We start from the raw sequence: 14,420 nt of genomic DNA on the forward strand, positions 1-14,420 counted from the left end.
AAACTTATATAATACAGTTTTATATTATAAAACAGTAAAACCTTTCCATGATATTCAAATTTTTCAAGATGATATTCTAATTTTTCAAGGTGTACCTATGCACTAATCTATCTTGGAGTTTGTAGGACTTCTACATGCTTTTTCAGACTCTCCAAAACTAAAGTTGCAACTCAAAGAGCAACAGAAGAGACAATATACCAGTTTGTGCTAAACTACTTTCCAAAAATATACCAGCAGGCAGCTGGGCAGCAAGTTCCCTCAGACCAATAAAATCTATTTTCAGAACTCATCACTCCAAGAGCACCAGCTTAGTTTTAGACACACTTAGTTTTTCTTTGGAAATGAAGAGGACACACTGGCTCAAAGTCCAACGGCTCGACTCAAAGTAGAATTAAAGGTTGCAGGTACTTAATTAATGTAAGGCAGATATTCAACTAACGTAGGGCTTTAGAGGCTGAGAAGCCAGAAGTACTGGAGATAAGGCTGAAAGTTAACAAAAAATGTTACCACTTGCACAAAAAGGTGTGAAAAGACAACTAAGGAAAAAGCATTAGCCTAGTGTCTTCTTCTAAATATTATAATTTAGGGGTTTAAATCAACAGGTGATACTGTGGTGTCCACAATCATCACCTGTATACACGTATGGTTTCTAAAAGGGATGACGCAATAGCCATAATGCTGTATTCAAAGGTCCCAGCCCAGAAAACCAAACTGTGAGATCACGGCGGCTGTTTATCCCGTAAGTATCACTCAGGCCGATCATTAGAAGAGACATGGCCGATAATCAGCACCTGGGAGCAGAGAAATGTGTTGCTGGTCTTGAAGGACGATAACAGGCATCCACTGATCGCAGCCTTCTGTTGCCCGCTGGTGGGCGAAGCTGTGGAGGTCGTTCAGCAGCGGGAAGCGGCACATCCGGCTGAGCTCGTAGAACTGCGGAGGAGCGATCCAAAGTCGCCGTGCCTGGTAGCTCTGCAGGATCTCTGAGGGTGTGGACCACTGAAACACACAACAGGTAGAGTTGATTCATTCTGTATTCTTTTATTTTATTTTTGTCGTTTGAGACAACAGAATAAACCACAATGTCAAACGTGAAAGGGGTAAAATTAAAATACTGATGCTTAGTTGTTTTATTTTTTTTTTAAAAGTCATTTATTTGTAACCTTTTGCTACTGTGAGAAGACGACTCGGGTGCTTTACATATCAGTGAGGTGTTTAAAAAAAGCTGTGAGATTCTGTTCAACTACAGAGCTGTGTAATGCCGACTGCTCTCTCTCTTTCACACACAGTGTGACATCACCCCTGGTTCTAATAATAATAACAATAATAATAATAAGTTCTGGTCATTTCTTCTGTATAATTATCTACCTTAACCCTGGTGGTGATGCTAGAATATTATGTTCTGTTGTGGTAAGACAGCTGCAGCATATGGGCTTGTTTTGGTATGTAGTGAATGTAGTAAGCTGTCTTTTTTAAAATGGTTAGCAGTTCAAACATTAGTAGCTCAGCTTAATTTTCTCTCATCTTTTATGAAGTGCATACATCGATATTTTTTCAAATTTTGGAAATGTCCAATATTGTCCATCAGATGAACGTTTTATTGAAAGTCCTGCTGGTGTGGTCTTGCTACTTGTAAATTTTAGCTAAGCCAAGATAAAAAATTAAATTATACAATTAGGGAGCCCCTATGAAAACACTTTGGCTGTTATTTATGAAATGATTCAAGACAGTATTGACATGGTCTTGGGCCACGTCAAAAGTTTCTGAATCTAATGCCTAAGAATCCCTTTTGATAATTAAACATGGCCTCTTTTACAGACTTGTATTCAACCCAGTTCAGTTTCTTCTGGGTTTCTTCAGGTATACAGTTTCTTTTCTGGCCACCATCTCAGTGGAGTTGACAAGAAAGACAAACAAGCTGGTCAAGTCTTCAAGCCATCCACCTCAATATTTGAAAGATGAAGACAACAACATGACGAGATCTGTTCAGGACTGGTAATTTCACAACATATTTTCAGCGACATATAGTGAGACAACTCTGTAATTTTGGGAATTTTTGAAAAGTTATGACTGTTCAAATTTTCTATGATGTACAAGAGGGTGTATTGTTGCTAATTTTAGTTATTTGCAGTTAAACAGAAATGAGAATCAGGGGAGGCTATAAAGTAAATATTGGCATTTGGAAATTGGTCATAAAATCGCTGATCAGTGCATATAGGATAAGTTTTCAAAACCCAACTTGCTTACATTTCAAAAATTACCTGAAAGCGCTCAATTTCCTTCTCATCTTGCAGCGTGCTGGGCATCTCCTGCAAACAGCACATGAAGAAAGCTGTGTCAAACCTCGTCCTCCCATATTTGGCGGTGGGGGTCAGCCAGTTCGCCCACTCATGCAAAGCCCAGATATTGGGCAAAACCTCCAACTCCTGGCACATCCTCATGAAGTTGGAAGGGTTCTTGTTCACCAACGCCCTCCACTTTGAGAGTTCATCACAACCCAGTTTATGTTCTGCGTGATGTTGACTAAAACGTGCGTCCTGAAAGCTTTTCAAAATGCGTTTCTCTTCCGTTTTAGGCACAACCAGCAACACTCCTGATTCCTCAAAAGTCTCTCTGACGGCACAAATTCTCAGGGCGACTTCGCCCGGGATGGGAGAGCCGAGCTTCAATCGGTTTGTCGCAAAGATCGGGGGTCTGTTCTCCACGGGCTGCTTAACGCTCCTTAAACCAAAACCAGGGGAATTAAGAAAAGATTTAAAGACGTCTAACCAATCACTTGAAAAGTCCGAAGAGTCCACCATACCGCCGGGAAACACATACGCGTTGGGCATAAATGTGCTTTTAGCGCTTCGTTTGAGCAACAGGACGTCGTAATCAAACTGGGAGCTGTGCGGCAGCCGTGTCGCTGCGCCGTTGCGGTCCAGCGGTGTGCTTGGCCACAAGCTGTCCGCACCGAGCCTGCGTCCTGCGGTGAGGATTAGGGTGGACGCCTCCTTCCACTGCTTCAGAGCGGTGTTCATCTTCAAGCTACGAGAGCATTTAAACGACTTTCAATTTCTGAAAGTTTCATACCCAGTTCAACATTCACTCGGTCAGATCCTTTACGTTACATGTGACGGAAGTGACACAACTAAAGGGTTCTGTTGCACGTACTATCGCCACCTACAGGCCGGAGGCCTTATAGACTTACAGGAATATTTCTATAAAACGGGGCGCCCACAAGGCTTTCTTTGTAATACTGTTTTTAGACATTTTCTTTTCAATAGCAAGTACCCCATAGGTAAAAAGTCAAATAATAATTGAAATTCTAAATTCATTTTCATTCATATCGCAAACATGACTTATTGAATTAAAAACAGTTTTTCAATAAATTTCAAAACAATTTTAGCATGGACCTGTGTGGTCTAATCTAAGTGAAAGTCCACTTTCACTTAGATTAGAAAGTGGCCATTCACTTTCTAATCTAAGCGATTAGATTACAAATCTGACCATTAGATTAGATTTCAAGAATAAATACATTTTGTAGTGGGAAAAAAGAAAATCTTAAATAATACTGTCAAGACAGCATTTTGTTGCTGAGAACAAATTCAGTCAGATTCTCAGCCTCCCTGAATGTGTCTGAGACTTGGTCATATTGTTCTGGTTCTTCACGGGGTTACTGAGTTTATATGTCAGTGTGTTCTTGTGCTAGAAGATTACAGTTGCCTGTGAGGCAACTGTTCAAATTCTCTTACAATCCTTATGCAAAAAGCAGGCAAAAAAAACAAGTTTGCCAACGGAAAGATTAAAAACATTTATTGTATTAAGAAAGAGACTGCAGGAAGACTAAACCTTTTCCAACTGTGTTTGCGTGAACTGTACTATTATTGTATTTTATATATCTCTCATGTATAAGCAATGAACTGTTTGGGTGAAGAAAAAGCCAGACAAATCTTAAGTCAAAGAGACGTAATGAGCTGCCTTGAGAAAAAACAAAACAGCTCAGTAAAGAAATAATTATGGTGTTGCAGGGTCAAATTCTCTGACTTCTATGCAGCTCAAAGTAGTAAAAGAAAAAAAGGAAAACAGTGCAAAACCTGGCCAGCGTGGAAAGGCAATGCAGTAGACACACACACACACACACGCACACACACACACACACACACACACACACACACACACACACACACACACACACACACACACACACACACCACACACACACACACACACCACACACGCACACACACACACACACTGATACACACACCCTCCACATCCAGCAACGCATCACTAAGAGCTGCAGCACATTAGTTGCAATCAATACAAAGTATATAGTTTTTATAGGCTTTTAAGATGAGCTCAACTTTCCTTTTCATAGAGAGTTTAATTTTTTTATTTTTTTTTTGGCTCAGGTAGGTACACTTACTTTTTGTGAGGGTATAATTTTGCATGCAAAACCTACACATGAGTGTGTATGCTGGCTTAAAAGGACCTCAAAGTGTATAAATCATTAAATGTTAGTGCAAACTGTTGGCTTCAAATGAGAATAAAACCGACAAACTTGTGACTTTTCATAAATAAATCCCTGTCAGTCAACGTGATACCCTCTGCACTAACATCTGTGTGCAGGTAGACATAGGTCTGTATGTCAAGGTTAAGTAAAGAGTCTTCACCTCCGTGAAGGCATGACTCATGGCTCCACACTGTGCAGTGAATACGAGGGCACATAGTAGATGAGATAATCAATAATTCAACAAAGACTGACTTCCTCTCTCACTGCTCTGCCTCCATGTTTCTGACTGTCTGAGTCTTTTCTTTTTTTCATCTTAGCTTTACAAACAGCTCTCCTCTCTGATCTCATCTTTCAGCCTGTATGTTCTCTTAGGTTTGCTGAGGCTGGAATGTGCAGTACTTCCGATCTGAGTCCAGTTCATGTGATCTTTGGCTTTCAAAGGATTTCTCGCGCTCTCTCTCTGTATCAGGAACACACCAAGTTTTTTAATGCTTAAATTAGTTATGCAGAGTGAGACAAGCCATTTGCTGATTCTTATTTTAGGATGTTACAACTTGGTCTGGCCTTTGAGGTTTGATTGGTACATTTGAGGACTTTAAGAAACTGTATTTTTGACGGCACAGCTGAACTGGAAATAATCATTGCTGCTATGATTCCAGGCAGACGTTTAATAAGTGCATATATTACTGCCATGAATGTCAGTTTAACTTTGGACATTTTGTTAATCATCTGAGCTATTTTAATTCCACAGTGAAACAATTACAACCACATCACTTCAAATGATGATTAAAACAAGAATTTGTTGCAGGGGTTTGAAAATATAGTGAACTTTGTCAAATACCTGGATACTCATCTGATCAACCAATACTCAGGATAATGGAAAAGTCATAGGGACTCAGTGAAGACCTAAGAGGGAGGAATATGGGAATTATTTAGATGTGTCACCACCTTGGCAAAGTCTGGAAATAGATTCACAGCCATCCAAATCAAAGGAAAGGAAATTGGTTCTTCTCCATGGAGTGAAAAAGGTGCAAACCAAGTTGGAGGCAACTGCTCAAAAATGGACTCCTTAATGTTCTGTTGAAAAACTTCTTATTAGATTAGACTGACTGTTTTTGGTTACATGGACAAAGATATTTTGTAATGATGAGACTTTTAAAATGAAGAACAATGTAGCATCATTACTTTATTTATTTATTTATTTATTTATTTATTTATTTATTTATTTATTTATTTATTTATTTATTTATTTATTTATTTTATTTTATTTTATTTTTTTTTACCAAGGTGGACAATGTAATAATAGAGAAGGATTCCCTCTTAGATTCTCTACTGTAAACTTTGACATTTTTGGGTTTTTAAGAAGGACAAAGATCCTCCCCCCAAAAACACTCAAAAGGCCCATTTGTGGATAAAGGAGAAAAACATCGACACTGCTGAGTGGTTTTCCACAGGCAGGATGAGACATTAATGAAAACATGTGAATAATGCTTTGATGTAATTTTTTTCTGGCACAAAAGTGAATCATAAAACCCCCAATGTCATATGACATTCTTGCACATTATCGTCTGACCTGAATATATTTACACCCTTGTCTTCATGTCTGACAGATTTGTTTTCATTACAAATCTGAATCTTCTTGTGGATATCTTTTAATCAGCTGTGAAACCAACATGGTCAGACCGTAGATTCAGCAAACAGATGATGTTTGTAAAAAGCCTTGTTGACTTTATCTTTGACAGAATGCAACATTTGACTAAAGTGAGAGCAAAAGTTTGACTCCTTGGATTATCAAAAGAGTTGACAAGGCTTTTAAAAAGCCCTCTAATGGATTTACACAGAGGTAGTGAGCTTTGATGCAAGCATATTAATGTTTTTAGCACCGTTTCCTGCCTAAAAACATTGATTCCATGGGAAGAAAAACGCAAGCCATACACTTGACATTCTCCATTAAAAGATACATTAGTGCGTATTACACTAATAATCCAGGGATTTTCAGAAATGTGCTAATCTGGATTACAGTTTGAACCATTTTATAGCATCAATCTTGAAACTGCAGATGCTTTTGTTCAGCTTTCGCATGGATACTTTGCTCCTGGTGTCACGGCATGTCTTCACTGAGCTGTGAAATCCCATTTGGCCCCTGAGACACACTTGAAAGTGCGGAGGATCAATTTCAACAGGTGATAAAAATGTGAGAAGAAAAAGGTGCAATGAGGAGGAAAGCATACTTTTGTAGCATGTATTGGGTTAAAAATGCAGTTTAACATATATATTAAAAAAAACATACTTTTCTGTTGACACAATGGGTTCCAGTGCCGACTAGAAGAAGTGACATATGTGTTGGAATAGAGAAAAAAAAACGTTGCCTGTATACATTTTTCATAAAGTGAATATGCATTAATAATGAGATCATGAACATGTGAAATAATAGCTTCTTGGAAGAAAACGATTTGGGGAAATAGCTGAAGACTTTCACATAGTGCTGTAGAGGAAAAATCCTTCTTTGTCCAAGCTAAGGCGTGATTAAAACTCCAACACCCAGAGGCAGGACGTGAAGACGTAAGTTCACATGAGGTTTCAATCCAATCAGCCAGGACAGAAGAAATCTGGTGAGCAAGGCTTATTAAGCTTTGAGTACTCAGTTCTTTACATACTGCCAAAGGAACAAACTACTTTTAAGCAGAAAAATATGTTCCCAAATTCATAGCAATCTGAAAATGAACTATTATATGTTGCTAAATTCTTCCTTCCGTGCCTCTTAATGATGAGTAGAATGAAATTGAAAGCAGCAGAGATGTTTAGGAGATCTCAGGTGTGTTCTTGTTTTTGAATGAATATCTGAATGAAATCAATGTCTCAGAGTTGACAAGAGGATGGGTTCTATGTCGGCGCAAAGGTTGCTTTATAGCCAGAAGGTCCCTGGTTTGCAGCCGTCTTCTTACTGAACACACTTGGGTTCTATCCAGGAACCTCTTATTGTTTTAAAACAAGACTGTTAAGTTATTTAGTCTCCGTTAATTTTGCAAGTCCTGAGGTATGAACATGTGCTTGCAAGGTTGTTTCGCCTGTGTGTCTCCGTGTTGTCCTGTAATTGTGTGGTGATCTGTCCAGGATAAAGCTTGTACACTTTGAAATTTTCCTCATACCTTATTTGAGTTTTCCCTAAAAACTGCACGATTTAAGGATTGGGTGAATTTTCTAGTATAAAATTTCTGGGAGAAAATAGAGAACAGTTTCAATATTTTCCACTTGACTGATCGAGTTAAACTAATGACCTTATAGCTTTTCTCAGAGGGATGGACAGCAGCCACTGCTTCTCTGTAAACATTGCTGATGTCTTTCCATACTGGCAGTGTGTTGACACACATTCGAAAAGGCTCGACCAGCTGGATTTTAAAAAGATGGCCATTGCTTTAAGTGAATTTAATCACACAGAACTTGGGTGTGACATTAAGAGTCACATGTGAGAAAAATGTTTACATGCTTAACAGCACTCTGTTACTTTTGTAAAACCGAAATGAAGCAAATTGCTTTATTTTGTGTTAAGAGAACTCTTCTATCATATCACTGACAAGTAGGAAAGCAATTATTAAATTTAAGTGTAAAATTTGTTTGGAATTGTTATTCTTTGAATCAGTGTAAAAGTATGACTAACATGTTATAGGGTTCCTCGTGCAGAGTTTCTCTATCTGTATAGGGTTTCTGTCCTTTTGCACAGAAAATAATAATAAAAACAATCTTATTTTCCATGATGTGTTCACTCAGAAAGCAGTCAGACCACCATATACTTAACTCATCCTACACATTGGTGTCTAACACACCAGCTTGTCTTCAATCTCATCACAGGAAAATAGACAGAGACTTCTGGCTTTATTCCTTTAACCTTTCTGTAGTAAAGGCTACAGTAATTAGATCCCATATTTACAGTTGTTTACAGTCTGCAGGTCTTCTCTTTTCCCACTGCACACCTTTCTCTTTTTAACTCAGCACTGTAATGTAAGAACAACTTTTTACATTACATCGTAATGTGTGAGCAATGTGCATGCAGTTTCAGTGAGCAAAGAGTTTTATGTTTCCAAGAGCAAGCAAAGATAAGAAAGAAATCCGTTTGTCGCAGCAGAAGTCATCCGAAGGTAACAGCGAGCTTCCGCACTCCATCTTGTGGCATCCCCTGCTCTTTAGTCCATTAGCTCTCCAGTGCTGTCACTGCATCATTAGGCCCCATCCGCTTCAATAATGCAAAAAGAGCGAAGCAGGCAAACACCATACAGCCTTCTTATCTGTCTCGCACATCCTAGCACAGCAGGAGCCAACTTAACACATTATCCAGCCGATGGTGTGTGCAGCAGCTGGCATCACGCTGGCCTATAAAAGCTGTATTAGTTGTGGCATTTCACAAAGTAATCACTGCAGACTAATTGTTAGTCACATGACATGAGGGCTAATGGTGAATCTGTCAGTCTATGTGTAATGAGTGTATGATGTGTAATGTGAAAATTAACATATGAAAATTACTTACTATGATTATTGTGTTTAAATTAATCACGGTCAGAGGTTGGTTGAGTATCCAACTAATGCATTCAAGTGAAAATGACTCAAGTAAGAGTAAAAAAAAAAAAGAAGTTCTTGGAAAACTGCTACAGAGGACTCAAGTAGTACTGATTTCATTTGTGAGAATGGTGTCTCCATGTCTGTGTCTGGTGTATGTTTGGAGCTGGAGCAGTTCGAGATCCGAAAAAAGTGATGAAATCAACTTTTATTGAAGTTTCACAAATCAGAAAAGGGTTTCACAAATCAAAACATGGTTCTAAATATTCTGATACTAGTTGAGAATAATCTAGTCCAGGTTTGAAGTGTCTAGGTTTTGGAGTTTTGGAATTAGAGTAGTTCTAGTTTGACCGAGATTGAGGGGGAAAAAAGGACAAAAATGACCCCTTATTGAGGTTTAACAAATCAGAAAGAAGCTTCACAAATTCCAAACATGCATGGTTTTCAATATCCTGCTATTAGATCAGACGAATCCAGTCCAGGTTTGAAGAGTCTGAGTGTTGTAGTTTTTTAACTACACCACCTAGACGGTAGTGAAAAATTAGGTGGAATCGCCCTTTAGCTATTTCCCGAACCGGAAGCTGGAATCTGACACCAACTTCAGCTTCGTCAAACAAACGTAATAAACATTAATATGAACAGTAGTTGTGGTAATAGTAGTGACAGCATTATCATATTTATGAATTAGCAAATTTGATAACTTCCTTTTATGAAAAAATGCCGCAGATAAATTACAATCTGCAAACTAAAGCACCCAGAATCCAGACTTGTGATTTTATGAGAAAATAAGACCCTTAATTGTCTTGAACCGGAGCTTTGTACTCCAAAGCACAACAAATTTATGCTTAAGTTATAGTCAAAGCTTTTGGGAAGCTTCGTCTCTGTCCATCTGTTGTACTGATGGTTCAAACAAAATACAAACATAGGTTTAAGATCAGCTACTTTGTAATATTTTCTATATGTCCTGCTAAAGGCTACAGTGCTATTAGGATGGAAAATCAGAGGGCAGATATAAGTTAAACAGTAAACCATAGGAGACACATCTAAAGTTAAAGAGCTAAAGTTGCCTTCTTAGCATTAGCTGTTTGTGTTTCTGTCCATATACAGTAAAAACAAAACATCTCTTCCTAGTTATAAAGCGCGAAATATCACCATTTAACACATTCCTTCTGGCTGGAATCTATTTCTTTTTGTGAGCATCTTAATTCCAGACTGAGTTTTTAGTTTGTTATTTAATTGTTAATCTCATTCTAAAACATTAGCTTATTATTTACTAAAAACGGTTTATGTTAATCGCTAAAACTCAAAATCGTCCACTTTCTGAATTAGAATACTGAAATACATAGATTTATATAGATAGACTGGTGATATTTATTCATTTATTTATTTATTTTAGATGCGGCTGGGTATATTTATAATCTGTTACACATTAATTCAGCAAAGATTCATCAAGAGAGAGAGAGAGAGAGAAAAAAAATCCGATTGTTTATTAATTCGTCTTGGACAGTAGATGGAAACATGCAGGAATCCAGATGGTTGAAGATGGATGATGGCTTTCCACTTCACGCAGAGAGCAGCCAATGACAGGACGCGGCTGAAGCAGATGCCTCTGTGATCGAACCAATGGGAGAGGAGCTTCCCTGTCGCCCTGTCTGCCTTCTGAATGGCACCGTTTTGTGCCTACATGTGACCGCAGAAGGCGCTCGCTGGTATTTAAACATCCGCCACAGGGTGCTGAAGTGGACAGCTCCCCACGCAGATAAACAGCGCCGATGGCTGCCGATGCTCCTCCTGGTGGGTTCCTCTCGGCTTCCTCTCCTCGTAACACTGAATGAAAAACACCAGTGACTCCCAGCCTGCGCGTTATTTCCGAACACTGACGGAGGGAGGGAGACATCGTGCAGTGGGGCGGATGTCGGGGCACCTGTAGCTGATTCTGGATCACGGGTTCAGGAAAAATCGGGTTGTTTCACACCTGTTTCGTGTCGGTTCTGCAGGATATACGGGCTCTGGTGCCGTTTTGGTCCCGTGACAAGGAAGAGCAAATGTCACCCAAAGCCTTTTAGGTGACGGAAGCATTAATTTCTAAGCCGCTCTGCGTGCCTGCTCGTACGCAGGGGGAGCATGGATAGAGATGAATTTCCTCTGGCTGGGGCGCTGTGTGGATTTGTAGAGCGGGCGGTGTGCTCCCGTGGAAACTGAACTGAAGAGAGGGACAAAAGCACCGCAACTAACCTCGCCTTTTCCTCCAAAGACCCTTTGGTTTGTTGTTTTCCGTTTTGTTGAGGATATTGCTATTTTCCCCCCAATCAGTGATGGGGAAAGAGGAGTGCAAAACAATGCTGGATGCTTTGAACAAAGTCACAGCCTGCTACAGGCATCTGGTCATCGCTCTGGGAAGCACATCGGATTCCCAGAACCTGCGAGAGGAGCTAAAGAAGACCCGCAAAAAGGCCCAGGAGCTGGCCGTGGCCAACAGGACTAAACTGACCACCCTGCTCAAAGACAAGACCATCAGCAAGGATGACCGCGCCGAGTACGAGCGCCTCTGGGTGCTGTTCTCCAGCAGCATGGAGCTCCTGGAGGTGGACATGAAGAGATCCTTGGAGATAGGGCAGGACTTCCCCCTCAAGGTGCCCACCAGGCACCTCATCCAGACCGGCATGACCGGCAGCACGAATGCGGTGGCCGCCCGGGCCATGAGCGTTCAGAACATGAAGTACGAGGCCGACAGCAACATCGACACGGCGGACCTCAGGGACCTGCAGACCGAGATCACGCAGGTGAGCCAGATGATGGAGGAGATGGAGATGAAGGTGCAGGTGGCGCCGTGGGCCGTGGTGGCGAAGCAAGAAGCGGGCGCCGAGCTCAAGTCCAACATGAGCGTGGGGAACTCTTCCGTGGGTGTCATCTCCATCTGCGAAGAGGAGCCCAAAGACGATGAAGGTGGAGGCGGCAGGGAGGGGGGCTCTGGGTCGATCGGCGCCGTGGTGGTGTTCTTTGTCATCGTGGCAGTCGCTCTGGTTCTAGGATATTTAGTTGTCAACATGTAGTGAACTGTCTGACCAACAGCAGGCCCCTGGAGGACACCTGCTCGGCTTTCCACGGGAGACATCCGTGTGAAAAGGCAAGAGCTCTACAAGACAGAGAAGGGGGTGAAAAAACAAATGTTCCTACCCAAAGTTATGAATCTTTTTTGGATTTTTGAATGTATTTGGTGGATCTGAGGAGTTGCACTTGATAAAACATAGGCTACTAAAATATTATAGACAATGTGAGCCTGAGGAGAGAACGGCCATTGGCCCTTAAAGGCATTTGGAGGGGGGCAATAGGTCATGTATTTTTGGAAGGGAGGGAAAAAAAAAAGTCATAAAATTACGTGACAGTGTCTGGCCATCAGAGGGATATACACAACACGTAATCCAAGTGGATTAGTGGAAAAGCTCAAGCGTAAATGTAGCCGATGGTTAAGTATCCCGGTTGATGTCCATCTGACTGCTGCTTTAAAGTCTCGATTTCACTCCAGAACGGTCAGGTGTGTTCACGCAAAGCAGGTTGAAACATCTCGTCTTAAAATTAGGTTTATGCCTTTGGAAGCTAGAGCCAGCAGTTAATCCCTACGCATCACTTTGGTAGGTTGGTGCACAAATCTGCACTGCTCTACCGTCCTGACAGCACAGTTTTAATGCACCGTAATAATCTCTACAATTGCACTGTAATAGGCCTGCATCTTACTGAACTCAACTGCATCCGATTTCAGAGGCTTCGTGAGAAACAGGACAAGATGTGAACAGTCGTTTCTTATTGCACCTTTTTTTTTTCACTGCAAAGCCTGCTCTTTGTTTCTATTCAGGGTTTTCTCTTGCAGTTTTGAATGTAAAAAAAAAAAACATTGCAACTTGTGAATAGAAGATTTGTACATACAATCTATACAGCAGTTTCAGGTCATGTAAATACGATCTAGTATATTTATTATAATAAAATTTTGAAACACTCTCTTGACGATGTGAATTCAGTTTCGAGAAAGCTCCGCCGATGGTGCACAAACAGTCTCTGTATGCCATTTGACATTACACAGTTGCCTTTGAGAAAAATCTTACCAGCATTGGTTGTGATAAATGTCAGATCTGGATCACTACAAAGACGGAGATACATACCTGAAATGCACTCAGAGGTATTTCAAGCAGGGGATTAGTCTCAGACTTAACAACCTTAGTGTTAAATTATTGTGAAAGGAGAGTGACACAGATGCTGCTTTAGCTCCTTAGTAGTTTTAAATCTAAGAGTATTTAGAGGTATTTCTGGACTGGCACCAGGGTGAGACTAGTAGTGATGGGATGATTGTCCCGGGTCACAATGAACTTAGTGAGCTGGAGAAAAATAGATGTGGAGTATAGACCCTTAACTTTCTAATCTACAAACGTGGATCAAGCCTTTCACCGAATGTTTGAAGTTCAAACAAAATCTATGTAGATGCATTTGATGCACTCAGAAAGCAAAATAAGGAAAAGACTGAAATAGTGTGCTCATATAATTTGCTTTCTTTGTTAAAAAGCCTTAAATTTTGTTTCGTTTAGTTTTTCTGCATATTAAAATAATTTTCGATCAGTAATAAACTGCATGTGAAGATACAAAACAAGTGTAATATTGATGATTAAAGAAATATGGATTTTAATGTGTGTTGGGTTGAGAATGTTGAAATATTGAGTTAAAAACTGATACTCAGAGAAGAGCTAAGCAGTTTTATGACAGCATAACTATTGTCATTCTTTATTAGTAGATTCTATTTATTATATAGCTACTAAATTTAGAATTTTTCAAAGATTTTTTTTTGTAATGATTTTAAAAAGTATGACGGATTGAAACAAAACAGACGGAAGCTGCATGGGATAAATGAGCTGAGCGGCACTTTTTGTTAGATAGTAACTATGCAAACCGGTAATCCTTATTCGCTGACATAATTTACTCGATAATCTGTTTAAGCAGCCATTTGTTGGGAATCTAATGAGAAGTCTGTCAAAATGAGCACTTACTTAATATAAACAGTCACCTCATCAACTCATGGGCGACTTCTGGTGTCTAAAGAGCAGGTAGAGGCTGGATGCATGTAGGGATGTCAAAGAAACATGTTTATTATGGCAAAATTGTCCTTCATGCCGATCCAATCAGTAAATTAGAAAACTGTCAATTTTTTTAAATTTCCTGAATTCTAGTCACAAAGTCAAGTCAAACACATTATACAGATTAATTAACCCTGGTAATGGTTGTTTTCTTTCTTCCTATCTATCTATCTATCTATCTATCTATCTATCTATCTATCTATCTATCTATCTATCTATCTATCTATCTATCTATCTATCTATCTATCTATCTA

The 14,420-nt window shown here is 39.8% G+C and overlaps 2 protein-coding genes across 2 annotated transcripts in view; one reads left to right on the forward strand and one right to left on the reverse strand.

The window, feature by feature from the left end:
* Positions 1–3,152, reverse strand: part of nudt19 (nudix (nucleoside diphosphate linked moiety X)-type motif 19) — a 4,489-nt gene extending 1,337 nt beyond the window's left edge. Inside the window, exons 1-2 of the mRNA XM_008405724.2 lie at positions 2,262–3,152; positions 792–999 (exon numbers count right to left, since the gene is read on the reverse strand). Of these exons, the coding sequence (XP_008403946.1) occupies positions 792–999; positions 2,262–3,020 (967 nt within the window). The 5' untranslated portion in view covers positions 3,021–3,152. The remainder of the gene's footprint in view (positions 1–791; positions 1,000–2,261) is intronic.
* A 7,315-nt stretch (positions 3,153–10,467) lies between these two features.
* LOC103462751 (regulator of G protein signaling 9 binding protein) lies at positions 10,468–13,048 on the forward strand. Its single transcript, XM_008405723.2, has one exon. The coding sequence runs from the start codon at positions 11,362–11,364 to the stop codon at positions 12,097–12,099; it is 738 nt and encodes a 245-aa protein (XP_008403945.1). The 5' UTR covers positions 10,468–11,361; the 3' UTR covers positions 12,100–13,048.
* Positions 13,049–14,420: the final 1,372 nt, after the last annotated feature.

The sequence above is a fragment of the Poecilia reticulata genome, linkage group LG3, assembly GCF_000633615.1.
Source record: "Poecilia reticulata strain Guanapo linkage group LG3, Guppy_female_1.0+MT, whole genome shotgun sequence".
NCBI lineage: Eukaryota > Metazoa > Chordata > Actinopteri > Cyprinodontiformes > Poeciliidae > Poecilia > Poecilia reticulata.